Raw genomic sequence first — 27,998 nt, 5'->3', positions numbered from 1 at the left:
AATGCCCTCAACAAGCTGGGTCAATCTACCCACCCAATGGCGACTTCAAGACGTTCAAGCAGCCTTGAACGTGATCATCACTAGCCTGAGCGTACTAGGCATATTCGCCTGTGCGCGATTCTGCTGGCAGTCCGCCATTCCAGGAATGGCGAGGCATCGGAGCATACCCATATCGGATCTGATCACTGTCAACACCTTCGGTGAAGCCATCGATATCATTTGGCTCCTGAAGACCAGAATCTTTCAACGGCGGCATCTCAAGATTCTCATGCAATCCTGTCTTGCTATTACTCTTTCCGTCGTAGGGTTGGTGTCCGGTCCGATTGCAAGGTACTCAACGAACACCAGCCACCGAGTACTTCCTCAGAACATCTCAGGAACCATTGCAATGCGGCATTATGTAGCAATTCTCAACGCTCCTGTGCTTTGGAATGAGACTTTTACGAGCCTTGATCAGGCCAACTTTCCGCACGATCAGTTACTAGATTATCTCCCTGATCCCACAATCCCGTGGACGTACGATCACAGAGAGTGGAATTCCACGTGGAGCTTGGACTGCAAAAGTACTGAAAGGACCGCTATCACGCTCGAAGACACTGGAAATTGCGACTATATTCTCGACGAGCTACCAGGATTACAGAAGGTTATCTCGCCTTCGAAGTACGATGTATCGAACTTTAGCACCTGGTGGGGAGGAGAACAAAATAACGGGATAAACCAAGACGTCCTGCTGGCCATCGGTGCGGCGAAAGTGACAGATTATGATGAAGTACTAAATATCAATCTTGAAATGGCCATCGATCTTGCTGCGGTTTACCTACACAACCTCAGTATCCAGGAGGACCCAGACAGCTATTGCTATTTTGGGAAGGGCCCTGTTGAGTCTGCAAGCTATACTAAGATCGAATGCATCGTGAGGCGAAATGCTCTAGAGCCTAGTCTCGGTTACATCGCATATCCCGACTGTTCCAAGGCGTGGCAGGTCGCCCAGGCATTGGTCCAATACTATTATGCACGGTTCGTTGGCGAGTCCATCGCGACAGGCAACATTACAACCATCACACCACGCGACTTGATGAGATTCTACCAGGTATGGGTGTCTACCAAAGACACCCAAGATAGGTATTCTGTTACTCGGACGCTGAGCGTCCGAGTACCAGTGGTGCAGCTGTCGACCGCATTTCTCGCCATCTCAATCCTGGTTTTCGTCCTGATCATCTTGGGTCTTATCAGCTATGTTAGCGCCTACATCCGCAGCCGCAGAACATTCGAAGAAACGCCCCAGTCAAAGTTGGAATGGATGTTAAGAGGCGTCCGGCTCACTGAGCGAAATTCAAGCCTACACTCTTCACCCGACATTGGGTTCAGCTTCAGTCCATTAAAACGACCAACAACGTCGCAAATCAGGGCTGTGGCATCCTTCATGCAGGAGAAGGGAGACATACGCAGATCTGAATTTGAGAATGCAAGATACAGTGATTCTTTCAACGCCTTCGATACGTCTCCCGCACCTGTGCCATACACGCCCGCTCCAACTCAGTGGCAATTGCCCCCATTGCCGTTCCATCAAATCCCGAGAAAACCTATATCCTCGGTATATACCAGTACTTCGGAAATCGAGACCTGGTCCACGGGAGACGAGGGGGAGAGATTGGTTTCCAGAGTCCCGTGATCCGCGGGGAGAAGGGGAGTGTGACCATTGTCCATTTAGTTCTGAACGCCATATCCAGGGACGAGGGGGATGTAGCGGTACAGCGGGCTTATCAAGTAAGACTACCGAGGCATACTTCCTATATGATGAGATTTTCAAGACGCATGTAGAGCTTTGTAAGTGCTCGAGTTCATTTGCAGGGGACGTTCAGGCTTGCCCCAAACCGGTCCGCTGTATTATGTCAGCACAGCCTTCCCCTTGGTGTTGCAAGCATCTGCCTTTGGAAAATGTGCCTCTCCCACCCCTCCTCAACAACAACTCCCAGCTTGAACGAGGGCCTTCCCGCTTCGCATTGTTCACTAGCTTTCACTATCAGAGAAGCGGCAAACAAGATTACGGGATCGACTTTGCGGTCAGCCACATCCGGCCAGGCGCTTTTGCAATCAAGACTGTACTTTTGGGATGGCGAACTCAATCAAAGAGGCAAAATTCCTTCCATTGGTGATGGGTGGATAGCGCCAACAACCACACCACTCCAGAAGGTCTGCCTTTACTGTCTGGTCCTCAAGGCCACACTGGGTGGAATGTCCAAAAAGGGACAAGCCCAGTGGGGTAACTATCCCACTGTCCAGTCCCGACCAAGCTCGACGAATATAGCAACCTCAAGCGCCCATAGCGGGCCGGCTGGGCCAATCGATACCACTGGATTATGACCCACTGGATAATAATGTCAACCAATAGCATACCTGAAATCATCAGTCGCATAAGATAAGTGCCTAGACGTAAGCGCTGACCCGGCCCACAACAACAATCTGCATTGCTAATTATGGATTTTCTTCGGGGCCTGCTGGCGTCTGGATTCTCTGTTCTTTCCGAAGCGCTCGCATGAGGAGGTGTTTCATGTTGGCGGCATACATATGACATGCATACTAGTGGGAAACTCAACGGAAGGTAAGTTTTGACGCCAGGAAAAAGCCAGGGCCCGGGGCCCCAAGAAACGAGGGTTCATAATATCTGAACGAACTGCTCTCTTTTGACCTCTTGTGTTTTGCCAGCGCTGTTTTGTAAGAGGTTATGGCCTTCTGTTCGACCTCATCTCTTCTGCCCTTGGTTCGCTGTCGTTGCTCGTGAAACATGCCTCCTGCTTCCCCCGACCGAAGAAGAGGGCCTGTGGCCCAGTTCCACTGCAATCTATGGGCCACCCTCGCGATATGTTTATCGCTACTCCTTCAGCAAGCCTGCTCTCAGGTAGTTGGCTGTGATGTCCTTGACTGCAACGGTGGGGCCGACAATGATTGTACCCTCGGTAACACGACGAGTTCGTTCATCGGCACGACCTCTTTCAACAGCAGTTTGTCGCCTGACAATGCACCGCTCACCTGGACCGTTGGCGCCTCCTCGTCGAACTCGAACTCGAACTCGAGCGACGTCACGTTCACCAAGAACTTCTACCTAGGCTATCCCCCGTCAATGAACCTCGCGACCCCGGCCGCATTTGCAGGCTGTGCATTGTTCTTTGAAGGGATCGCGAGGAGCTTGCCGCTCAACGGTGTCACGGAATATGGCACAGTAACCTGCGGCCAGACGCTGCAGGATGTATGTGTCAATGATCTTCTGTCTCAGGCCAGGCAGCAAGTGCAGGCGCTTGGATCGAAAAGTAATGCCGACAACCGCTCTGTGTGCACCGCTCTGCAGACCACCATGGAAGCCAATCCTCCGCCGTCGTGTTCAATAGCAACTGTAACATGGGGCACTATTGTCCCCAAAGGTGAGATGAGACCCTGTTGAAACCTCCAAGAGACTTGCTTGTTGACTCGGGTTCCTCTAGAGATCACCGGCCCTCAATCCTCTGTCGAGGCTCCCGTCTCCCAAACTAGCTGCCACCCCACCTCCAGCATTTCGAGTGGCACGACATACAACATCGCCCTGGTTGAAACTCAAACGGTCACTTCAGAAGAAGTCTCTAGTGACATCGCGCCATTCTTCTACAGCATAACGCCAGTTCTGACCGTCTTCTACGAACCGGTTGTTTCTTCTTCTTCCAACTCTCAGAAGGCCGTGGCCTTGCCGGAGGCACACCTGTCATGTGTGAAGGTGGTCGAGAACTCGAATTTGGCGCAGCAGGTGGGCAACGGGGCAGGGACTGTCGCCTCTCCGCGTTCCATGATGGCGATGGCCTTGGCCTTGAGCATATTATCCTTGATATAAAGCTCGGCTCGTATGCGAGGAATGGGGAAGAGACTAAAGTACATCGCTTGGTCTTTTCTCTGCCCTCAAGGAAAGTTCAAAGACGGAAAAGAAGTTAAAAAGGTCAGGGAAAAGCAAACTCGACGCCGCCTTGAAACGTCAGTTGTCTTCACTCATCAATCATCCCAACATCGATGGCGGGCCACAAAAACATACAGAAACGGCTCTGCGCGCCCTGGGCGGACGCCCGGACGAGAAAATGCCCCCTACCGCAGTCGAAGTGGTGTAGATGTAAGAGCGACTTACCACATGGCAGGAAGTCAAGAGGATGGTGGTCACTCGCTAGTAATCTCAGGTTTCGGGACTCTTTGAGGAGGACAAACCACGCATCGGATCGCTAGATTCTCCGGGCGTAAGGAGACGCTACGAAGGAGGCGGTCCTGCATTCACGAGATGGATTTTTTTTTTTTTCCCTCTTAGGCGTGCTCTAGGTCGAGGAGGTGGTGGAGCCTTGCCCACATATATCCTATACATCAGAGTGTCTATGCCGAGTGTCTAGACCCTGTTGCTCTCTGAGCAGAAATGGAGTCCGGAATTCAAAATCTGGTTTCTCTTTTCCCAGGCCCTGCGATATCTGTTCCTTCTCTTTCTCTCCGAGGGAAGACAAATTCAAGAGAGACCTCCTTTCCTCCTGCATACGAGTCATATTCGGGGCGAGATTCGGATTCGAAGGTTGGTAAGACAATGGCAGACAGTTAAGGCACCCATGGCTAGTGCTGACGATTGGGGAATCTTCGATGTTCGCGGATAAGATTTCCCAGCCATACATGGATAGATACTGTAGCATCGAAGCCTAGGACCCTATCCCGCCACATGGGCTGCTCGGCAGCCAAGCCATATGGATGGCCTGGATCCGTGAGTTCGGCAGAGGACTCATGCTGTCTTTATCTGCCCCGTAGTTGAAGTTGAAATGAACCAGATGACACTTTGTCTCGGGCATTATTTGGCTCGGCAATGCACACATGGTCTCGATCCTCGATGCGATAATGGTAACCATGTGGCCCAGGTCCGTGGGAGAAGGGTGTCCCTCAGTGACAAGGCATATCGGCCATGTACGCCCAAAGTATGTCTCGAGGGCCAGAACTGACAGCATACACTCTTGGTAAGGAGGAGCAGCCAACATCGATTGCGAAAGGCCCAGAAATCTTGGCAGCAGGAAGTTGACTCACGTTGTTTCCCCTACGGAGTGGGCTCGTGAGCTGGTCAGACTCTCGATTGCAGAATGTGTAGTGTATTGGACCATTAGGCCAACTGCCTACATAGGTACCTAGATTACTCGCGAACGAAAAGCCTAATTACCATATTACGGATTGATCCTAGAGGGTGAGCGATGGCCGCTTTAACCTGAGCTTTAACTGAGCACACCCCGAGCAGCACACTGAAGTACAAGGAGGGGCCGAAACTGCCCCCAAGCGGTCGGCTACACCTACCTCTCTGCCAGGCACCTGTTTCAGACGAATGTGTGGAAGCTCGGTACCCAGTAGATCCTTGGGTGATCCCCTGTCCTTACATTGCTGACTACGCTGCTTAACCAAAATGGTTAGTTCAGGTGCCTGGAGACTCCCTCAAATTCGCTAGCGCCCCAAACGCCGAAAAACGCAGCGCAGAGACCTGTAGCTCATTAACCCTATAATGCTACCCATAGGATCAGCTCAAGCAGTTGATGTTCCACTTGGCGTCGAGGAATAATGCTTCAGTCTCTCTGGTTATGAACAGTCCAATAGACTGCAGACGCTACCGTAACAGGTCATTCTATGCCACAACAACGGCGAGTGTAAACCTTGGAACATATCACCTCCAAATCGCTGAGGAAACACCCTCCAAGCTCCAAAACTGCGGCATGGGTCGATTTCCAAAGGATTTATATGAGCAAACCTTTCCACGGTGACCATGCGATCCACCAATCGAGTACAGAGGACCTCGAGCGAGCGTCGACGACGATAGGCACCAATTGACAGAAACGAATCTACGCCTGTTCCCTTGCTGCGACTCAGCGCCATCGACAGCCCCTTTCTGATTTCCATTGCAAGGCCAAGTGTTCAAGGAAGAGAAAGATAGTCCCCAACAAAGGCTAGCTTTGTGGTCAAGTCAACCAGCCGTTTCGGGTTCCGTTTTATTCCCTTAGGCTCTACTTCTGGCTCCCCTGTAGAGAAAGGCAATTGAGATCGAATGCCGACCCTTCATGACCTCCACCTTTATTCTTCGCGTACTAATTCTACGACCTAACTTGAGCGGTTCAATGACTCGGAGCACCATATGGTTACATGTGGGATCAAGAATTGGCTCGGTTCGCTGTCGCGTTGACAGGTATGGCCACTCGTCGGAGCAAATGAAGAACGCGCGAGATGGAGAAGCAAGTGCTGTACCGTGTTATGGAAGCATCTCAGTGAGACAAGGCGTCACCCAGGATCTGAAAAGCTTCTGACAAGGACCAGAAAACAAGCTAGGATTCCCTGGAGAGCCGTCAGAAGTTCGCCCTTGCTCCAAGACCGTCCAGATTTCTTAACCAAATGGATTTATCTGCGGTTGTGTCTCCTTTGGTCAGGCGCCTCAAGAATCCTATAGCTGCCCTTTACCAGATCAACTTGTCCTATTTGGTGATGGCAGAGTTTTCCGGCATTCCCTTATAAAAGGGAGTCTGAGAGCAATGCTAGAATTCAATTTCCTAAATCCCAAGTCGGTCGCCTCGACACCTCGTTTGTAAGTTGTTGCTGGGAAATCCACCCTCAGTCTAGCAGTCCCGTTGTTTTTGGGCGTGTTTTGCAACTTGGACGTCGCCACTTCTTTTGACGGCGATAGCCATCCTCTCCTTTGCCAATTCTTTCTTTCCTCCCGACTTACCCACCTCGCACCGCTTTTGAAAAACAAATCGTGCACGAACTCACGTCCAATCGCCTTCTATCTCATGCTCTCCTTACTCTCGATTTAACAAGTCTATTCGTCTAATTAATTCCTACCACGTGCCCTTCTTCTGTAATAGAACCTAAAATCAACAATAAATTTTCTAGACCAATTCTTTAGTTCTTGGAATTAGCTCGGAGCTCTTTTAACTGCCACTAGGACACCTTGAGGGACTTGACCGAGCTGCATGGTCGAACTTCGGAGAGGACGCCTCTCGTGGAGAGGAATGATGTTAACTAAGTGGGATTGAAAGGGGGATGGACGGCTCCGCTCTGCTGCCTTACTACAGTAGGATATGTTCGATGGAGTATTAATATCTGGCAAGATCGACCAAGCGGAATTCCGCCCATTGCCCGGTTGGGGGGTTTGTCTCGCAGATCACCGAGTCGACTCCTTATTACTAGCATACTTCGGATTTAGCCATGAGTTCCGTACATGACACTCACGAACCATGGTCAGCCGGCTGCCCATCGAAATATGTCGCTCAATGTATCAGTGTTTCTGGCCAGTGTTATTGGCATTGCTCCGTCTCGAAGATTTATGCCCTGTTGATGAGTGCTCGTCCATGACATCCAACACCGGAATCCCGTCCTCTCCTGGCCCATGTAGAGGAGGTGTACGGTGCTGCTGGTAGTATATATCTGGCTTCATTGCGTCTGTCTTCATTCTCATCCTCCACCCGGTCCTCTTTCTTGATCGTCGGGTTTGAGCTCCTTTTTTGGCACCACTCGCTCGTCCCGTCAAGCGGTATGATTTCCATCCAAGCAGATTTCGCAACCCCCAAACACAACCAACAACTGCCGTCGTTATAGGATGTCGTCAGACTCAAAGGAACACTTCAAATTCTAGCGCTACGATCCCTCGCTGGCCGCCGCCTGTGTTTTTACTGTTCTTTTCGGGGTATCGACCATATGGCACGCATTCTTGATTGCCAAGCACCGAACTTGGTATTTCATTCCACGTTTTACAGGTGGTACTGTGCGTCGTGTCGTCTAATTCGACTTCCGCCACCCTCATCTCCGACCCCGGCCAAATATCTGCTAACTTCTTCGACTGCAGTTCGAAATCGTTGGATATGCAGCTCGCGGAGTATCTCACGGGCAAGCACCAGATCCAACTCTCGCTCCCTGTGTCATCCAGACCCTCCTTCTGCTCGTCGCTCCGGTCCTGTTCGCGGCTAGCATTTACATGGTACTGGGTCGCATAATTCTCAGTGTGGATGGTGAATCTTACAGTCTGATCAAAAAGAGGTGGTTGACGAAGACCTTCGTATCGGGCGACGTGCTCTCTTTCTTCATCCAGCTGGGCGGTACGCCCGAATGATCTAGTAACCGTGCGGGTTCGAATCTCCCACCGGACCTGCTCTAACTTTGTCCAGGCGGCGGACTGATGGCGAGCAGCAAAGCGTCAATAGCAAAGACAGGCTCCCACATCGTCTTGATCGGACTGGTCATTCAGATCGTACTTTTCGGACTTTTCATTGCCGTTGCAGTGGTTTTTCACCTTCGATTGCGCGGTGTGCCTCGTGCCTGTTCTTTACTTTCGGAGAAGTTTGTTTGGATACTGTACATTGCGAGCACGTTCGTCATGATTCGATCAATTGTGCGCGTGGCAGAATTCATTGAGGGCTTCGAGGGGACGATCATTCGCCATGAGGCGTATCTTTATATCTTCGACGCAATACCTGTGGCAGCAGTGATGGTTATTTTCAACGTCTGGTATCCGTCATACTTCTCGAAGCAGGCAGGAACAGCTGCAGTGATGGAGCAAAATGCAGACTCAAACCTTGAGCTCTCGGATGTTGAGCGAGACGGCAAGTGAAGGCCAAGAAATGACATGAACGGGACTAGAGGGACAGGTGATATTCGCCAGAGTAACTGGATGTTAAATTCTGGGCCACATGTATGCAGGTCAGATGCTGTTAATAGGAGATTAGTGTGCTTGCAGTTCGGAATGATTCATGAGGACGTTGACTTCACGGCGAGCCTTGCGCGTCAAGCAACGTAGACCCAGTATCTTCAGAGCCATGGCCGGCGCTAAAAGAGCGGAGCACAACTTAGATTAAATGTTCAAATCCCGGAGAATGGGCTTCACAAAGATCTATCCAGTTTCGACGTACTTTTCCGAACTCTAGGACAGGTGCAAATCCGTGGTGGGTACGACCATGTGTTCACATTTTTCGAATGACCCAGATGGGACGAAGCATTTTTCGGCTGAGAGATCCCTACTTCAAAGAAGTCTTGTTGTGGATATCGTTAATGGCGGTCTCGTGAAAATCTCGGATGACATAGGCCTGGAAGCGCTTCAATGAACGCCGAAATTCGCGGCTTGTTCTATCCACGACGCTTCAAGAACCCTGGAAAGCAGTGAAATCTATCCTCTATCACTGGAGAGGACAGTTTCTAGTCGCACTAGCCGCTTGACACCTCGACGCTCGTGATTGTGCTTAGTGAGGTCGAAAAAGAGTGTAAGAGGTAGTCGTTTGAGCATCCCCGTAATAGAAAGAGCTGTGGATCGGCTTCCAGAAATTCACGTATACAATGTAGGAAAGCCACCGACGCCTCAGTACGTTTGCATTGACATTACAAGACTGTCCCGCACTTTCCAGATTTGATTGAGTCGACAGTTATTGTGGAGAGCCGAGACTCTTTGCAGCATTAACGGGAAACACGACTTTCGACTATTTCCTGAGCTCGCGTCGCGCCGCCCAGCCTTTGAGCGAAAGCACGAGAATCTCATAGGCCATGATAAAGGCTGATAGGCCCATCGCAACTGTAAAGATGAACATACCCATCAGGTTCTCCTCTTCCATCCAGTGGACAATGTCTTTAGTACTTGCCATGAAGACAATGCCACCCGATATCAAGCAGAACGAAGCAACTAATTCGGACGGAGGCCGACTTGCGTAGACTGAATCTGGCGGAGAAATGCACATGACAATATAGGTAGGCATTCGCATCACCGAGAATCCCACGAGCAACATGCCCCATTGTTTGTGAACTGTAGTTGACACGACGGAGCTCTGGTGGTGAGAGGACATCATGAGGCCCAGTAAGAGGATGATCAATGCCGGCATCGGGTTGGTCGAGTAGTTGCACACCTTAGAGGGTCTGGGCAGTCCTGGAGCGTTGTCATGTATGCGAGCCGATTCTACTATCGTCGTGTCGAGCCATTTTCGGATCTTCTTGGAGTCGACCAGCAAGCCACACTGTTGATTATCAGCCTCATACTGGGACTGTAAGGATACAATCTCACAAGCTAACTTACCAACCCATCAGCGAAAAACATCATAGATATAGAGACGTGCTCTAGATCTTGTGCAGTCCACGCACCTCCCCATGCGGCTAGATGCTCGAGGAACATATTGCTCAACCCATATAGAAAAATGCAAAAACACTCGACGAATTCGGCCGATGGAGCAGAGCTTGTTAAGGATCTCATGTTCCGTGCCCAGCCATACTCGGCAAAGCAGCCCATCCACCGGCCCAGAGTCAGGAGTCCATACCAAAAGAAAATACCCCCCTTAATGAAATGAGCAAGGCCGTTGAAGATGTGGTTGCCACGCTGATTTGATCATGTCAGTAATTTGCTGCGGGTGGCACACCGAGACTTACGAAGATGCCGGTGTATGTAGCTCCTCCCGTCACCAGAGCAAGAAAACCCAGGACCAAAATAGTTTGATCAACAATGTCATAAAGAGCCTTCAATATTCCCATCAACCTAGGTAATACGTCATCAGAGAGTCGAGTCCCCAAGAACCTGTTGAGGAAGCTTAAGCCCAGGCGATTTGGTCGACAAGGCATGCGCACTGCAGATTGTTCGTCGTCGTCAATGTCTTCAAAGTCTGACTTTTGGGAGTCTTCACTCAGTCGATGTAGAGCAATTGCCGAGCCATGGCGGCCGCTGCAAGGTCGGGGGGCTCCGGATGCTTGACGACTGTCCCGCACTAGAGGGAAGAACGCTGCTCTCCCGGCTGCGATCAAGCTCATGCTGTGGTGTTGTCCAGTGTAAAAGAATACCAGGCCTAGGACTGCGTGGACAGTCGCGACCCAAGTTGCAATCCATCCAATCGTGTGATGCACATTGTTCTGATACAAATCGGGCGTCTTGTCGTTGTACATTATTCCAAGTAATACGCCTAGGCTGTTCAAAGGTATAAATATTGACTGGGTAAAAATCCCGAGACGAGATCTCGCAATGCTGAACATAACGCCTAGTGATGTTAATACTCGGATTTGACTCTCAGCTATCGGAGGCACCATACTTATTGGCAGGACGAAGAACCAGGCGGCAAACATCAAAACAATGTGGGCTATGACCACGCTCGACTGTTCAGACATGGCCGCATAACTGGAAATGCTGTAAAGGTCGCTTCGTGTGGCATTGTTGGAGGCAGCGCTCCCAGGTATCTCGGCACCAGCAATTCCTGCCTCGTGGGCTTCGTCGACTTCATGAGCCGCCACCAGAGAAGCGACTTCCAGTAAAATTACTCCCAAGACGTAACGGTTGTGCATGCTCGCAGAACTGAATGCAATTTGGGGCCTATAGACTCGCCAGGCATTCGACAATGTATGAGGGAAGTGTCGTGGTTACAGTGGCAGCCAAGTCTGCAATGGAAAGGCGAGTTCACCGAGATGAAGACGCATGGTCATCTCTTCGCCGACGGCAAGATTCTCAGAGGAATTTAAAAGAACGGCCACAGATCACCTATGCTGAAGATCGGAAGGCCTCATTTAGGTGGGTTGAACACATAACCCACTTTTGATCACGTCGCATGAACAGATTGAGGCATGGCCTCCTTCTTAATAGGAATAGCGCCGTCGGGTCGGAAATCCGTCCCTTTGCATTTGGTTTAGTCCGGGAGTATGTAGGCCTGTGCAATACCTGGTGGTGCCTGGAGTGGTGGTCGTGGATTCGGAATCCCGTGCTCCGTGTCCGTGTCTACACTATACCTATGTGCCTGGTTTCTCACGTTTCTCGACAAGGTGACAAGATCAAGATCTTTTCGTCCGCACTCCTCCATGCTCTAGGAGACGTCCTGTGCTCTTTGAACCATACAACGTTAGACATTGAGCGCAGGTCAAGCTATGCAAGCATTGTCCCCACCAACCGAGACCGACAGCGGCCGTATACCAAAGGCTTGTGTGCCGTGCGCCCGAGCCAAAGTACGGTGCGAAATTGACGCTGGATATATGAGTTGTAAGCGGTGCGTCTGCTCTCGTGGCATAGTCTAAGCTGGGATTCCGACCCTAACCTTGACTTAGTTGTCAACGTCTGAAGAGGAATCGTAGCGGGCAGGCGCCTGGTGCTCACCGACGCAAAAGAGCCAATGCATCCGTAAGACCCGCGGAAAATCGAGACGGCGTATCTGCCATTCTTGCAGTCTCGAAACAGATTCCCAGCAGAGTGATCACTTCCTGGTCTCTCAACTCGGTGGACATGGCTCCCGCGGCATACATAGATCTATCCATCAACAACGGCAGAGAGGCAGAAATAGTCCTGCAAAGTTTCCGCAGTGAAATGACAACTCTCTTTCCTTTTGTGGTCATCCCACCAAGTATGACATTCGTGGAGATGAGGCAGAAGAAGCCCTTCCTCGTCCTTGCGATCCTGATGGTTTGTTACCGCCAAGACCCGGCACGACAAACAACCATAGCACACAAGCTGCGAGAGATGGTGAGCCACAGCATGCTTGTTCAAGGCAAGAAAAGCCTTGACATGCTTCAGGCTCTCCTCGTATATCTCAGTTGGTGAGTGCAGATTCTGGGTTTGGCGTTGGGAATTTGCTGACGATTTGTCCACGTAGGTATCACGTTCCTGTCCATCAGAGCTCACAGGTGGGCAATATCGGTCACCTCATTATGGCATTGTTGTCCGACCTTCGGTTGAACAATGGAGCTGTCGTGCAGACTCTCAAGCCCTCCTTTGGTTGTTTGGAGCCTTTCGACAACGATGGCTCGGACGTCTCTGCCATGCGGCCAACTAGCAGAGCTGCTCAGAGCTCGTCGATCACAAGGACTCTGGAAGAACGTAGGACATTTCTCGGTTGCTTCTTCCTTATCTCTACGTGAGTGTTGAAAACCGAGAACTGTGTCTCATCGCTTACAACCTGCAATCCAGGGTCTCCATGTGGACTCGAGAGCTCTATCCGGTGCAGTATTCGAGATACGTGGACGAATGTTGTCGCGCCGTATCTGAAGCTGTGGAATATCCTACAGATCTCTCTGTCGTACACCTGGCGCGCCTCCATGGCCTGGCAGACAGAATTTCGCGTTTTTTGACTCCAGAGAATTGGCATACCATCCCTGCATGCACCTCATTTCCTCTCGGGGCTTGTGTCAAGCTACTAGAGTCGGAGCTGCTACAGCTTAGAGCTTCCTTATCGGAAGGAGGCCAGAATGGTGAGCTGAATGTGCATTATCATGGTTCTGAGCTAACCACTGTAGCTGTTCTTCTCCTGCATTATCATGCCATTGAAATCCTGTTGTACGAGACTGCACTCAACGACGGTATCGGCCCCTCAAGGTACGGGACATACCCTGTTTCTCGCCTTAGCATGCTTTACGCGTGCTTGAAGTCCACCAAGCTATGCTTCGAGACCGCCTACACCATCCCAAACTTTGAATGGTTCGACCTCCCTTACGCTGTCTGGGCTTTACTGGGCCACGCAATAGTGGTTCTGTCGAGGCTGTCACTTTTCAAGGCAGCCGGATGGGACCAGGAATACGTTCGAAAGACGATCGACTTCTCCGCAACCATGGAAAAATTGATGCGGCATCTCGATGCTGCCAAGGAGTTAGCCGAAACCCGATCGTGGTACCAGCTACCGCGAGTTGTTCCACAGCTATATCTGACGTTTATGGAGAAACTAAGGCGGATAAAGGCTGCCCTCGAAGCCAAGTACAAGGCACAACAAGCCAGTATCCCCGGAGTGACGGCGATTCCAAGTCCCGCACAAACCATTATGATGCTTACAGACGACGAAATCGGCATGCAACGTACACCATTTTTCTGCGATTTTCTAAATGATGATTTCTGGGAGCATTTCACTTGAGAAATTGCTAACCAACATACAGAGAGTGGCCGTCAATGAGATTGAATGGTGGGGAGGAAAGAGAACCACAGGTCGGCGAGGCCGTCCACCAAGATAGCCCAGCTTGTGCTACATAGTAAAGCCCATCCAGCGCCGCTGGCCTCACATGGGTGTTCGGGCATCCTGTTGAGCGAACGAGCAATCAAGATGGACTGACAGCGCTCTCTCGGAACGCTTGCTGCCGATTGTATTGAAACCGGCAAGCATCGTGCGGGGCTTTTGCACGATCTGTAACATTATTTCTCCATATAGAGTGCTCCGATGTGGGCAATTTCCATGCCCGATTCGTTAACAGCCAGACACTTTAGTCTATGATAGAACCGACTTCTCTTCCTTCGTAAGCTGAAATCGTGGACGTATTCGGAAGTCGCTACTCCAAGCGCTGTTGAAAACCAGACACCTCTTTGATCGCGGGGTTTCCAGCACACACATGGTCCGATCTCGCTGCCCACTAACCAGTATCATGCTGAATTCGGGACCACGAGCCCTCGTTACATGCGGTAAAGCAAAGAACAGCAAAGACTGTACACAACCTGACGAGACAAGGCGCAGAAAATGCCTCTAATATAAATCCTGCTCATTAACATCAGCTTGGTGTGGAGGAAGACAGGCGGAGCGTCTCCATTTTCTGCTGTTGGCCTCAGCTCTGCGACTGATCACGAAATAATGTGACATGTGGCTGAGATCGAGTATTGCATTAGCACAAACTTCTACATTTTTGTTTGTTCCCTGACTCAGCAATCGTCGCTCTTTTTGAACGACGAGTTCGCAAAGATGGACAGATTTTTATCTTGGAAACCGAACTGTTAGTCTATTAGTACCGAGCCAGCCGCACCCGAATAGGCGTTTTAGCCTCCTTGGCCGTAATCGCTGGGGCTTTACTCGAGGCAGCTTCTCGGCGTTGTCGGCGTTGCAGGGACACTACCAATATGTATATAGTCTCGGCAGGATGAGTACACCTGATAATCCAAAAGAGCGGAGACGGAGACGGAGAGAACTCAATGCAAGTACTATTAACACAGCTCAGGCTATCAACAGCTCCCCTGGCAGCTTACGTATTCCCTACTGACACACTTCCTACTTTCCGATGACGCAGGGCCGTTGTAAACATGGAGGGCGCCTTGTGCGAAATACCACTTGTCAAGGCTTCGTTCGTTACGGTCGAGAATGGGAGAATCAAATCTCTGCCGCCTTCCAGGTCGGAGCCTGGGGGACCGAGTCACCCTACGCACCAGGCGGCATAGTTGGTTGCTTTTTGAGTGGGATGCACTCTCTTGGGGTCTCTATTGGCTAGTGTGAGAGGTACATTTGTACGGCCGTATCCCGTGTTTTCCTGTAGCAAACCATGGCCATGTACACGCTTTGAGGTTTGGCATGCCAGAGAGGAAAGTTGGCTTGCGATGCGTAAAATCAAAAGTATTCCTCAACAGATATTTTCGAAGATCTCCTAATCTTTGTGGTTAGCCTTGAGGTTAACATGGGCATGGTCGTGCTAATTTCATGTTGAATGGATAGTTCATCAGTCGCTCACGGTTACGGACTGATGGCTGTCTATTGTCAGCACCTACTAGAGGGCTACCTATGTCAATGTGTAGTCGGGGCATTGTAGAGCTTACCACCAAGTCAGGATATACGGTAAAGGAACGTTGTCCATATGGCGAGTGCCAAGTCCCATTGGCTTGGGATCCCCTGGTATCTGAGACGGGTCCCAGCGTCTAAAGTTGACGAAAGTTAGTGTTGTGAATTAAGAGGAAGACCAAAAGGTTGACTCCGGAAGCACTCAGGGATCACTCAGGAAGCAGCAGGTGAGCCGAGGGTGAACAGAACGGCGAGCGGCTTATCACGACGGGAAGATGGAGGATAGGTTTTCGTTCGATACTCCCTACAGTATGTAAAATGGTGGGAGAAACATGTTGCAGCTCAGCCTTGGATATCATTGAACTATTACCCCACCGTAGAACCTGCGCTTCGGCACTTAATGCTCCGTCGAGATCGCCAAGTCCTGAGCTTGTCCTGAGTTAATGCGGAGAGGGGACATCGCTTCTCCTGTTCACGTCTATCCAATCTTCTCAATACAGAGGCATCTCTCACCCCATTCTCGACGGCCCTGGCGCCGATTGAGCACCGCGGACTACCATGGCGTTCTTAAAGCTTGCGGCGCCGTCCCCTCGCCCGAGCGCGAGAACCTGTCGTTATTGCAGTCCAACCTGCGATTTCTTCTACTCAAGACCTCCGCGGCCGAGGTTCTTCTCGCACAAGACTTCGCTGTCAGTGGTGGCTCGACCTATCTTACGCCCCCAGCTGCCCTTCCTGTATCCTGTCCCCCGTGGGAACACGCTCCAAACCCACGTGGGGCGATTCATCTCGACCGAACGAAAACAACGCTGGAGGGAACAATTTTGGCGCTACGTTCGAATCAATGCCTACCTTTGGCCCGCGGCCCTCCTGCTCACGGTGCTGTCTATGGGCATGGTACATACAAAGCTTGAACGGGATTATCCCACTCCTGGGGACTGGTCGTTCTGGAGCCGGTGGTGGATGCGCGAAGCAAAATTTACAGAGCTTGCGGATGGCGCCAAGCGGAACCAGATCCTGACGGATTGGGCAAAAGCCGGTCAGCTATACCTAAGCGTTCTTGAAAGGCTGGAAAGCAAGAAGCTGGATGGGCAGTTCCTCGTCAAGAACGCAGAGATAGAGTCGTCGACAGTGGACAAGTCTGAAGGGTTCGATGTGAGTGCCAAGAGTGAGCAGTGGCGACGAGGTTATCACGAAGCTCTCATGGGTGCTGCACGTGTAGCTGAGCATTTGGAGGGTATGTGCAAACTGAAAGGAGATGTCGGAGGAGGCCGTGTATATCCACGGGAGAGTATCCCAGCTCCGGACAATCCACGACCAAAACCACTTCCATACTATAGGAAACAAGGCCATATTACTCCGCCTACCTTGGAGGAAGTTGAAGACGCGTTTCCGCCTCCGCATGTTTTCTACGAAAAAATACTAAACACCGCTGGCTTTGACACCCGACAACGACTTGACGCTGCTCTGGCATATGCCGATTGGTGTGATTTCAAGGCCAACGACAGAACAGCCGAGGATCTGTACGTTAAAGCCGCAGAGATTGCTCAATCCGGCTTGCCAGCGGGAACTGCGGACGTGGTCGATGTGCAGACTGGGATAATTCTCAAAGGGCGAGAAGATGCCGTGAGCGACAACATCCTGCGAGCCTGCACTGCTTTCGGAGTACATCATGTCAAAGGGGGAAACGTCAAGAAAGCCCTGCCAGTATTTCTCAGCGTTCTGCGAGCTAGGAAGACTCTACCTGCTTCCCCTCTTGGCCCAGCCATTGGACCATCGAAAGTCAAGCTTGCGGAGGAGGGGGAAGGATGGTTGTCTTATGTGTATGCTTTGAAAGATCTGTTGGTTGAGAGGCCGTATCCTCCACCTCCGCCCACCGGGAACGAAAGGCCATATCACACATTGAAGGAAGCTTGTGAAGAGGTAGGACTCATGACATACATTGGCGAGATCCTTTTTGCCACAAGCGCTAGCGAACGGGCAAAAGGCCTTAGCTGGACTAGAGACAGCGTTGAGGCCGCCGAAGCCATCATGTGGGTGATGGACGAACAGAAGGAGCGAGATGGAAGGGAACGATGCCGAGAGTGCTTGGAGACCGGCCTCCAGAACTGGAAAGCTATGTCTCAACAGATGGCGCGGCTTGCAGCGAAAAAGGAACAAGAAATCGAGAGCAGCAAGGGGCTCTTTGGGCTCGGTCTGGGCACAAAGCAGCAGCTGGAAAAGGCTCGAAATGAAAGAAGGAGGTGGGATGAAGAAAATCTACAGGTGGAATTGCGGAGGCAGAAGACTCTACCGCTGTTGCAAGAGCCACTGCAGCCCATATCTGGAGGCTGGTTGTCGACTCGTGTGTGAGAATGAAGGAAGCACGCTGTGCACAATGAAGACCTCATCTGTTCTTGGTGAATGAGGACATGCTGGACGCAAAGATATCACGGTGGGAGTTATTGGGGAAGCGGTCCCAAGGGATGTTAAACTACCTCCAAGGAGGTTGCCGTGGGAATTGGGCTGACAATGGAGTCTTTGACCGGCAGACTACCTCATTCAAAGCTAACAGTGAATGGGGTGTCCATTGTGACAGCATTACGGCAATGGCAGTGAAGACGATGGCAGGACACGGCGTCTGCATCACCCCGAAGACAACCTTCGAAAAACAAGCACATAATATCTCGGGATGATGATTTTCCGTTCCGGACGGTCGTCACAGCACGATGAGGTGAGTGAATCCGAATCACGTCGCATATGTCGCTGTCCACCGCCTTGCACAGCCGTGTACTGATCGGCGGATAGTTCTTCCGCCATCTCCCTAACGACCCTGCGGTGACGTTGCCGCCCTGACACCATCCCCGGCTACTCTCCTCCCCCATCTCCCAACGTCGACGACCTCAAGGCCGGCGAGGTCAAGATGGAGTTCCGCCCAGTTCCTCTGCGTGTTCTGCTCAAGCGCCGCTTCATCCAGCTTCTCTTATTCCTTTTCGTGGTGTGGTTCTTCATGTGCAAGTTGACTCACTACGGCGTGCTTGTATGTATAACTGGCCCAGGCCTCAGGCTGTATTGTAAACGCAAACTGACTTGAAACGTGCAGTCCGGCCGCTACCTTGGTCTTTCTGCCTGCATCAATGTCGAGTTTGGCTACAACCCATCCACTGCCTCCATTCCAGCCTTCGAACCGCCAGAAAACTCAACCTATCGAGCACCGGACACAATCGACACCTTTCAGAACTACGCCTGGCGAAACCACACCGAGTGTCAAATCTCCTCCCTGGACTTACATTCTGCCTTTTCTCCCTTGTGCGCTACGCGAGAGGACTTTTTACAAGCCTTCTCTGGCGGCGGACGGATCGGTTTTGATCGCCCTTTCATTCCGCTCGAGTGTGACATGCGCTGGTTCACTACAGAAGAGGTCTGCGAGATTTTCTCACGGTTCGAAAAGATCATTGTCGTAGGGGATAGTATGATGAGACACGTCGTGGGAGCATTGAACGTGCTTCTACGGAAGGATCTCGGATACGGAGCGGTGACGAATTGGAACTTTGATGACCAGGAATTGTACGTGGCAGGTCCCCCTTTCCTCACACTGCAGCTGAGCCATAAGTGAACCTAATCTTGCTAACCTAGTGGTCGGGAAAACAGGCGCGAATGCTTCTGCAACCACCAGATGGACGTCAAATCTTGCTCAATACAAGGCATCTTCTCTACTTCCTCGGTCCTGGAACACGATCTGTCAAGCTTGGCCTGCCCGCCCGAGAGCCCAATCGACCTCGTCATCGAGATGATGCTGCGCTTCCCACTTGACAACGAAGAACTGAACCGCTACAAGAACCTGCTCTCGCCTAATAAACCAGCCCAACCCTACGCTTTCATCTTCGGTCACGGCCTGTGGAACGACCTCGACCTCCAAGCCACATTGAACTGGCTGGACGGCATCCTCGACCACACACTCCTCCAAGCCCCGTACCTGTCCGCGGCGAACAAGCGACATGCTCATTCCATCTGGCCTCGACTATTCATCACACCAAACGCTGCCGGCGTCAGAAAGCCAGACGAGTGGCTGGTCAGTCAGGGCGACAAGGCCCTCATAATCTTTGAGGAGAGCGTGCGTGCGGAGGCCGCCAAGAGAGGCGTCGAGACCATGGGCACCTGGAACATGAGCGTGCAGGCGTCAAAGTATGACGGCGTACACTTGGACTTGAAGGGCAATTTGGTCAAGGCCATGGGGGTGGTCAATTGGTTGAACCTGGTCGATGTGGACGTCTGGTGATTGAATAGGAGGTACGCCATCGTCATAGATGCGAAGAGAAATGAAAAATGAGACCAACAATGAACAATGCCACGCAGTGGGCTGTAGACAGCTGTCTTGTTGTCTCTCTTTGGACTCACTCATATTCTCATATGTCCTCCACTCCTCTCCTTCATGTCGACAAACTGCACCAAACTGACTGCGACATGCGCTACAACCGTGCGGCTATCTTCGCCTCGCACGCCTCATCTGCTTTCTCCCTTCTCCTTTGCCCTTCCGCATCGCCTCGTCGAGATGCCGCGTATCCTCGTAGATGCATCCACGTATTCGCATAGACATGTTCTGTGGGAGGAACACCCCTTTATGCGCAAGCGTCCTCGCTGCATTCGCTGTGGACGTGCGTGCACGCGGGCCAGACTTCTTTACGTTGCCATATGCATCTATCCACCCCGCAAACGCCACGCCGCGTCGGCTGGTCTGCAACATGACGCCTAATAGGGCCCTGTCACCCACTGGCCTTGAACATCGGATGTGTCGCTGGAGCAGGCTGGAGGCGATCAATGCAAATGTGATGTTCATGCCATGCCACAGTGAGCATGGTGCACACTGCCACGACACCGATCTGGATCTGGCGCCGGGCCGGAGGGTTGGTGTGTAACCAACTCATCCAGTGCAGGGTAGTGTAGGCAGGTAAATGCTTCCTCTCATGCAACAGGGGTTGGTTGCGTTCCTCGGAAGGGAGCTGAAGGGGTGTGTGAATAGAGGAAAATTCAGGCCCGCTTCATGGGACTCCAGCCAGCCACTACGACGCGGGCCCAAAGCAGCAGCGAGCCCGTGGCGAGGATGGCTGCTCCGCTCCAAAGCTGCACGCCCCACCACTCGCCCGTGCTCTTGAGGATGGCGCCGGACACGGGGGTGCCCACCAGAAGGCCGAAGGCGCTGATGAAGAAGCACTGGCCCATGCGGGTGCCGATCTTGCTCATGTCCTTTGTGAGCGTGACAACGGCGACGGGGGGCAGCGAGACAAACCCGCCACTGAAGAAGCCGTAGATGAGCGCGAAGGCGATGATGCCGCCGAGGTTCTTGATGCCGATCCACGCGAGCGCGAGGATGGCTGCGATGGTGGCACAGGGAAACAGCACGTTCAAAGGCCCGATTCGGTCGGCGATGCTGTTGGGGATGATCCGGCCGGGGATGCTGGCGGCGTTGATGATGGGCAAAAGGTAGAAACCCAGGTTTTCGCCCGTGATGCCATTCTGGATCGCGTACGGCCCGATGTAGTACAGGGGACCGTACAGGCCGACAAACCCAAAGAACATGCTGATGCAGAAGAGCGTGTAGGGCAGCTCCTTGAACGCGCCCAGGTCCGTCAGCGGCCGTCGCTGCTTGGGCGTGATTCGCGGCTTCATCACCAGCACGGCGAACCACACGGTCACAAACGAGATGAAGCCGATTGTGCGCGTTGCCCAGGCAAAGCCCACTTCTTGCTGCAGACGCCGGAACACGATCGGGTAGATCAGACCGCCCAGGCTCGAGCCGGACGCGGCCAAGCCGTTTGCAAGGGCCTTCCTGGTGGAAAAGTACTGCGGGAGGATGGCGACAGAGGGGACGAAGATGCACCCGTTGCCGATCCCGATGCAGAAGGCTTGGGCGAGCATCGTCTGCCAGTACTCCTTGGCCAAGGAGGTCATCATAAAGCCCAGCGGCACGAGAACGGCTCCGACCGTGATCAGCTCTCGAAAGTAGCCGGAATCATACGCGGGCCCGGAGAAGAGCCCGACGAGCAGCAGCAGGAAGGCTTGGATGGACCCGATCCACGAGATTTCGCTCGGTGATGCGTGCCAGAGCGGGTTGGTTTCGTAATAAGTCTGGAAAACCCCGAATGCGTTGACGGTACCCCTGGAGCCCGGGTTAATCAAGTCTTGCACGAGAGAGATTCGAGGATCAAAGCCCTACCAGCAATTAAAGAAGAGGAAGAAGGAACCGACGACTTGCATCCATGCACGAAAGCCGCCATTCGGAGGAGGGCCCGGGTCGTCATGGTCTTCGTGTTGACGGTCCGTGTCATCTGAAGCGGGTGAGATATTGACATTTGCCTCTGCGTCAATGGCCTTTTCCAGGTTTGACTCGATCCGTATCAACTCTGGTCTCGAGGCCGATAACTGCTTCTCGTCGAGGTCATCTTCGAGGATGGTGGAAGAACTCATGATTGGGAGAGGAGGCGGCGGGCGGCGGGGAGGAATAGGCTCGGAAACCGCAAAAAGCAGCAAGCAGCTCGAGATAGACTGCGAGATCTCTCACGGGTCGAGCCGCAGGACGGGCTCTTGACGAGATATGCGATAATACATGGTAGAAGTTCCCGATGCAGAAAAGAAAAGACGAAGGACAAGAGACGATTTAAAACCAGATTGATCGCGCTTTTTTTTTTTTTTTTTTGCGACACCAGGGAAAGGAAAAGTGGAACAAGGGACTCTCCCACCTAGCATTTCATGCATTGAGCAACGACATGGTGGAAGAGAGCGGGGATAGATGAGTGGCATTGTGATCTACTGTATCCAGAGCACCGAGGCCCACCTGTAGATGGAGAAGATCTGTAGTCGAGAGGAGCCCAGCACTGCCTGAGTGAGGGCCAAAGGACGTGATGAATAATATTAGAAGGACGCCGAAGATGGGAAAAATGTGTGCCGAACATCCGTGTCCCGGCGGCAATGGCAATGTTCTGTGCCTCGTCGTCATTTTTTACGCTCGGCTTGGGGCAACGGTAGACCTACTTCGGCTGTTTGGACGATGCCTTGGTTGGAGGAGAGAAACAAGATGGGGCCCGAGGACCGCTAAAGACCCCAGAGACTGTACCTACACCGCACACCGTACTGGCAGTGGGCGTCTCCACAAGAACTTGATAGCGGCACCTTCCTCTCTCGAATGTTGCAGATGTTCGGTGAGGCGGGTGAGGCAGAGCGAAGATTATATTGTCCGTCGGCGCTTCAGTATATATAAGATGTCAGATGTGTTTGATAGAGCGTCTTTGATTCGCGGCAGCCAGTAAGACGAGGAGCACCGGGGGAGGGTGGCCTAAAGATGACCCATATGATGAAAGGCTGTGATAGCCATGTTGGCATATTATGCTTTTGGAGTGTAGCTTGTATCCTCCTGATTGTGTCGGGGGTAGAGAAATCACGCCTAAGTACCTGGCAGGCAGTCGACTCATAGCTGAATTCTCAGAGAACCCAGCACTTCTATTCTGGTGTCGACATTCGTTGGAGCTGAAACGCCCTTGACGGGGCGCATGGATGTAGACATGGGCGGCAATGACAAATGGGGGCGAGTCTCGCTCCTGAAACGTCCTTCGGTTTTCCTTCTGGCCGACATGAAACCCATCTTGACGCCCCCTTCATCTTTGCCCCAATTAGACGCCGTACGCCCATGCAGAGGTCCATGACGCTATCCACGTCGAGTCTTCCACGATCGCCCTCAGATCCATTGGTTGTCATGGCTCCTCGCTGGCTGAGGCTCTGGTACCCGTGTGGACAAGAATAGTTCTGGCATAGACTTCCACCCACCTCGCCAACTTAATCCTCAACTTGAGTCCTGCCTCGTCCATGCACTGGTCGAGGTTGTTCCTGGTGCCTCACAAGGCCTCTGGTATTCTGGTCAATCAGCGAGCCCACAGTTCATGGCCTAGCCCATGATCTCTGTGGCATCTACCGCTGACCGCTATCGAGGACATGGCAACACAACAACCAGCGACTCGGGTAAGCGAGCCTCAAAGAACATAGATATGGCTCTTGCCTCGTGTTCCTCTGACTTGTTCTTTTGACACTGCATCTTGTTGATTCTTTTTTGCTTTGCTCTTTCTTCTTAGTGGTGCTGGATATTGGCCCGTTTGTCTTTGGCCTTTGCTTGTTGCGCTGGACGCTGGACACTCTCCCTACGGAGACAATCATAATCTCTAATCACCAACTCAATCATCTCTCCAACATGAAATTCAACCCTCGTCGAAAGAGCACGGGCAACGGAGCCTTCATCATCTCTAGCCGTCAGTCTGAATCGACAACTAAGATGGACCAAGCACTTCCTCCGCGACCACGCAACCGAGCCTTGTTCCGGCTAGACAAATTCCGGACCATCCTACATCCAATCCTTCTTGTCCTGGCCTTCAGCACCCTGATCCTAGCTGCCATCTACGCCTACTGCGTAGCCAAGCCTTACACGGACATTCCAGATCGCCTGGCTGCTGATGTCCACGCAGAAGCCAATTCCTCCCTATTCGGCAAACGGGAGACAGCACCCTATGCATCCGACTCTTTATCAAGCACAACAACGTCGACAAGCAGCTCTTCGATCTATTCAGCCAAAAACCAACCCGAAACCGCCCTTCTATTCTATGCTCTTACCGTTCCGTCTGTCTCTCTGATCCACCTCGTCCTTGAGCTCACCATGCACCACCATACCCCGCAGATCCTCTCCGTTCGCAAGAGTTACATTGCATTGCTTGCCACGTCCTCCCTCCTTATTTGTGGCTGGATTACCTCCCTGTCGTTCTGGATGCACTGCGAGCTACCTATCTTCAACCGAGATATATCTGGTCAGGCTGTGTGTCCTGTGCAAGTTAGAGGCCATTTCATGTACGGCATCCACGAAGTTAGCATTGCAAGGATCGTCGTCGGCTGGATTGTGGTAATGATATATGTGGGCCATGTGGTGGTGATGGTGATGGGCTACAGAGTGCAGAAGAGGATCTGGAGGATCACTGGTCCTCAAAAAGGAGACAACGACGTGGAAGTCACACATGGGGAGGCACGGGTCGTTGTGGTCAAATTCGGGGATGATGTGAAAGGAGGTGATGGAACGCCGGGGAAGGAGACGACCGCGGTATAACACGCTCATGGATCATGAAGTCATGAAACTTTGCTTTTAATGGCGCGGGTATGTAAAATATAACAGGCTACTGGTTTGGCCGTCTTGTCAAGGAAGGACCAGAGGTAACGTGACCTTACCTTGATCACCACCCACAAGGGATAGAAGCTGCATATGATGTTATTTCGCCCTCGCTGTGTTTCAGGACGGCGATTCAATAGACTCAACAGCTGCATCGTTGAACAATTGAAAAATCCTTAAAGTCCATTAGATCTTACGGTCAAAGAGGAGTATCGCTGTGTAGAGAGTCGTGCCGTGGGTTGCTTCAAACAAGGAAAGAAAACATTGTTGCGGAAGAAGCTACGAGTGGATGCCAATGTTAGCGCCAGCCATGTTGCGTTGTTTTGACTGTTGACGATTGCAGCCAAAATTGGTGGGGATCCGTAAGTTCTTGGCACGAGGATCCACACCATCGCCGGTTATATATCCAGCCTTGCCCCAGGAGCGCGAACCATGGTTCCAAGTTGTCTTCACTTCACTTTTTTTTTTTTCACACGTTTAAGATCCACTTTCACTACTTTATATTTTATTCTGGTGATATATCTCCCAACAATTGATCGGATCCTACCTGCATCAAATCAACCTGACCATAAATCCAGAGTTGGGTTGCCACAACGCGGGCTCAAAGTACCACTCTGGTTACTACAGGAACTTGATCAGGTAACCCGGCATTGTTACCACCACACCACACAACAACAATCAAGGCCTCAGATGCGAGAGATGGGGGAGGGTGAAATTGGGGTTGAGCGCTCAGAGGAGGAAGAAAGAGGAGGAGGACGAGCAGGAGGGGTCCGCGACGAGAGGGGAGAAGGGCTTAAGTTCGAGTCCGGGAGTCGACCAAAAAAAATCCTTCGCAGGGTTTTCTCATCAGCTGAGTTTTTTGCTCCTTTGAATTTTTGCTCTGGTGACTATGGGAGCGGTGGCCTTCGCTTGGCGACACGACACTCTCTAGTCATAGATAGCTTCACATCTACCCAATTCTGTAAACAAAACTTCCCTTTATCTATCGTCAGTAGCCTAAGCTTAAGTTTAGGTAGTTCTCAACTCCCTAGATTAAATAATAACTTACACCGACTCCTACTACTAGCTTTCTAGTACTGAACTAGAAGCTAACATTAAAGACTCTTTTTATGGTGCGCTTACGCCCTAGTCTCCAAAACGGACCTGCGAGAAATTCACTTTCCTACCAGTTGCTGGGACTTTATATGAATGGTTTTGTGAGCAACACTTAGTAGGCTGTCCATGATCGCCTACCACGTGTTTCCGGCTTGTTGTTTGCCTTTAAGGCTTTCGCGGCATGCCAAATACGGGAAAATCCCTCCACGAGCACCCCTTGGGCTTGAGTTGCATTGGCTAAGAGGCCAGGGAAAGTGGAAGGAGATCCTCGGTCTGTGTCGGTCCACATCCAGCCGCTGGAAATGATGCCAGTACAGCTGAGCTGTGCAGGTGTGGGTAAGCAGTGAGGAAATCTACGGATGCGCAAACCTACAAGTCGAACTATCAATTGCTAGATGGTTTTCGGTCTTCAAAAATGTAAGTATTTGCGCCCCTTTTCAACCTCGACAAGGTCTACAGGGGACGAGCTGGGTTGCTAAACTTGCCTGGTAATGACGGCTGTTGGTCAATGTTCAGCCGCAAAGGTGGTTGTATGGACTACATTGGCCATAGGTGTTGGCAGCCTCTGACTAGAAATACCCCTCCTGCTCTGGAAATCGTAGCATATAATATGTGAAACAGAACCTCAATAAAACGTCTCGTCGTATGTCGTTGGAAGGTCGAATTATCGTTCCGTGTAACTAATAGTAGCGAGTCAATTGGAGACGATCTTTCAACCTTAGCCGAGAGCTTTCCGCGCCCGCGAATCTCAATGAAAGACACACCCACTCTTCCACTCGCCAGAGCCAGCTCGAGACAACAGCCGATCTGATCTGGTCATGGCGACCATATTCCCCCATCGGGCCAACTTCGTATGCCGCTCATGTCAGAAGCTCTCTGCAGCGAAATCCACTAGACGACAATTCATTTCGCAAGTCGCCAGTCCTGCGAAGCAGGAACCCATTGTTCTTTCCAAGCCGCGCAGTCGCATATCAGTGCCATTAACCAGACGCACTGCTCCTCTGGCAGCAGAGTCGCCAGCAAACAGCAGCAGTTCCTTGTCAAGGCGAAGTTCGCCTGCCGACATCCACAAGACTTCGACTGAAGTTTCCCCAAAGAGCCATGATCCTGCCCGCCAGCTCAATGAGTTCCGCGAATTTGTTGCACACATACAGTCAAGCAATGCCGCGGCCGACAAAGACGATGTCCTTGAAGCCCTGATGGATATGTACGAGTTCGGAGGTACGCTGGTGCACGGGACAGGCAAGATGCCGGAGGAGGCTGCGAGGACAACTACACAAGGCAAGGCATTGGGAGATGCATTGCTTCAAGATCTGGCGGAGGACAGGTCGTCAAAACTGCAGAGTGTCGGAGTAGCGACCGACTCGATATCTGTCCTCGACAAACAAATGTCCGTCTCCTTCCGCGAGGACGCGGCCAAACGTGTCTGTCAGCTCGCCTACGACCTCCTCCGTGACCCCAAAGTCTATATCACCGAAGACTTGCTCCAGATATACGTGCGCATCCTATGTCTGCTGGGAAGACCCGAATACCTCCCCGAAATCTTCCACCTCTACGCGACGAAGAAGATCCCCGCGGCAGACAGCAAGCCCGTCAAATACTCGAATCCGTGGCCGAAACTGCCCAAGTACGCCATCCCACTAGACCTCGCGGAAGCAGCCCTCGAGTTAGCCATTCTTAAAAAGAACCTCGCACTGGCGCTGGCGATAATCGACACAACGGTAGGAGCGCCGGCATTTCGCGCAAACAAGGCCCTCCGCCGCGGCAGTGTTCCGGGCCTGATGGTCGCCGCGACGCCCTTGATAGCATACGCAGGCGCAGACTGGGTCTCGCACTGGCAAAACACAATGGACGTCGAAATGGCAAAGTACACGGCCATCGCCGGCGCCGTGGCGTACATCGGCACGCTGAGCACCATCGGATTCGTCGCCGTCACGACCTACAATGATCAGATGCAACGCGTAGTGTGGCGGCCCGGCACGCATCTGAGCAGCCGATGGCTGAGGGAGGACGAGAGACGGTTCTTCGACAGATTGGCCCTCGCCTGGGGCTTTCAAGACAAGAGCCGCTGGGGCGAGGAGCACGGCGCCGAGTGGCAGAGGCTGAGGGACGAGTGTGGGCTGAGGGACATGATCCTCGACAAGACGGATCTCATGGAGGGCATGAAGTGAGCGAGCGAACCTCTGTGTGCATAGTACTGCGAACAAGAGAAAAATAAATCATTACACTGTCGGTCTTGTCAGGGAATCATTATGATTTCT

The 27,998-nt window shown here is 52.0% G+C and overlaps 10 protein-coding genes across 10 annotated transcripts; 8 read left to right on the top strand and 2 right to left on the bottom strand.

Moving 5' to 3' along the window:
- Window position 1: 1 nt before the first annotated feature.
- Z519_03979 (uncharacterized protein) lies at window positions 2-1,672 on the top strand (the record flags this gene model as incomplete). Its single annotated transcript, XM_016761726.1, has 1 exon — window positions 2-1,672. The coding sequence occupies one exon, from the start codon at window positions 2-4 to the stop codon at window positions 1,670-1,672; it is 1,671 nt and encodes a 556-aa protein (XP_016622064.1).
- A 1,113-nt stretch (window positions 1,673-2,785) lies between these two features.
- On the top strand, window positions 2,786-3,859 carry Z519_03978 (uncharacterized protein; the record flags this gene model as incomplete). The annotated part of the gene is made up of 2 exons (XM_016761725.1): window positions 2,786-3,419; window positions 3,480-3,859. 2 exons carry the CDS (start codon window positions 2,786-2,788, stop codon window positions 3,857-3,859), a joined length of 1,014 nt encoding a protein of 337 aa, XP_016622063.1.
- A 3,851-nt stretch (window positions 3,860-7,710) lies between these two features.
- Z519_03977 (uncharacterized protein) lies at window positions 7,711-8,620 on the top strand (the record flags this gene model as incomplete). Its single annotated transcript, XM_016761724.1, has 3 exons — window positions 7,711-7,746; window positions 7,859-8,108; window positions 8,178-8,620. 3 exons carry the CDS (start codon window positions 7,711-7,713, stop codon window positions 8,618-8,620), a joined length of 729 nt encoding a protein of 242 aa, XP_016622062.1.
- Window positions 8,621-9,479: 859 nt separating this feature from the next.
- Window positions 9,480-11,313, bottom strand: Z519_03976 (uncharacterized protein; the record flags this gene model as incomplete). The annotated part of the gene is made up of 4 exons (XM_016761723.1): window positions 9,480-10,007; window positions 10,067-10,363; window positions 10,414-11,012; window positions 11,064-11,313. 4 exons carry the CDS (start codon window positions 11,311-11,313, stop codon window positions 9,480-9,482), a joined length of 1,674 nt encoding a protein of 557 aa, XP_016622061.1.
- A 573-nt stretch (window positions 11,314-11,886) lies between these two features.
- Window positions 11,887-13,853, top strand: Z519_03975 (uncharacterized protein; the record flags this gene model as incomplete). The annotated part of the gene is made up of 4 exons (XM_016761722.1): window positions 11,887-12,005; window positions 12,064-12,549; window positions 12,606-12,866; window positions 12,920-13,853. The coding sequence occupies 4 exons, from the start codon at window positions 11,887-11,889 to the stop codon at window positions 13,851-13,853; spliced, it is 1,800 nt and encodes a 599-aa protein (XP_016622060.1).
- Window positions 13,854-16,028: 2,175 nt separating this feature from the next.
- Window positions 16,029-17,819, top strand: Z519_03974 (uncharacterized protein; the record flags this gene model as incomplete). The annotated part of the gene is made up of 1 exon (XM_016761721.1): window positions 16,029-17,819. The coding sequence occupies one exon, from the start codon at window positions 16,029-16,031 to the stop codon at window positions 17,817-17,819; it is 1,791 nt and encodes a 596-aa protein (XP_016622059.1).
- Window positions 17,820-18,369: 550 nt separating this feature from the next.
- Window positions 18,370-19,725, top strand: Z519_03973 (uncharacterized protein; the record flags this gene model as incomplete). Its single annotated transcript, XM_016761720.1, has 3 exons — window positions 18,370-18,486; window positions 18,550-19,013; window positions 19,098-19,725. 3 exons carry the CDS (start codon window positions 18,370-18,372, stop codon window positions 19,723-19,725), a joined length of 1,209 nt encoding a protein of 402 aa, XP_016622058.1.
- A 749-nt stretch (window positions 19,726-20,474) lies between these two features.
- Z519_03972 (uncharacterized protein) lies at window positions 20,475-21,911 on the bottom strand (the record flags this gene model as incomplete). The annotated part of the gene is made up of 2 exons (XM_016761719.1): window positions 20,475-21,603; window positions 21,661-21,911. 2 exons carry the CDS (start codon window positions 21,909-21,911, stop codon window positions 20,475-20,477), a joined length of 1,380 nt encoding a protein of 459 aa, XP_016622057.1.
- Window positions 21,912-23,682: 1,771 nt separating this feature from the next.
- Z519_03971 (uncharacterized protein) lies at window positions 23,683-24,582 on the top strand (the record flags this gene model as incomplete). Its single annotated transcript, XM_016761718.1, has 1 exon — window positions 23,683-24,582. The coding sequence occupies one exon, from the start codon at window positions 23,683-23,685 to the stop codon at window positions 24,580-24,582; it is 900 nt and encodes a 299-aa protein (XP_016622056.1).
- Window positions 24,583-26,555: 1,973 nt separating this feature from the next.
- On the top strand, window positions 26,556-27,908 carry Z519_03970 (uncharacterized protein; the record flags this gene model as incomplete). The annotated part of the gene is made up of 1 exon (XM_016761717.1): window positions 26,556-27,908. One exon carries the CDS (start codon window positions 26,556-26,558, stop codon window positions 27,906-27,908), a length of 1,353 nt encoding a protein of 450 aa, XP_016622055.1.
- Between the last annotated feature and the right edge of the window lie 90 nt (window positions 27,909-27,998).

The sequence above is a fragment of the Cladophialophora bantiana genome (assembly GCF_000835475.1).
Source record: "Cladophialophora bantiana CBS 173.52 unplaced genomic scaffold supercont1.5, whole genome shotgun sequence".
Lineage (NCBI taxonomy): Eukaryota > Fungi > Ascomycota > Eurotiomycetes > Chaetothyriales > Herpotrichiellaceae > Cladophialophora > Cladophialophora bantiana.
Note: the sequence above shows the minus strand (reverse complement) of the source record. Positions and strands in the feature narration are given on the sequence as shown.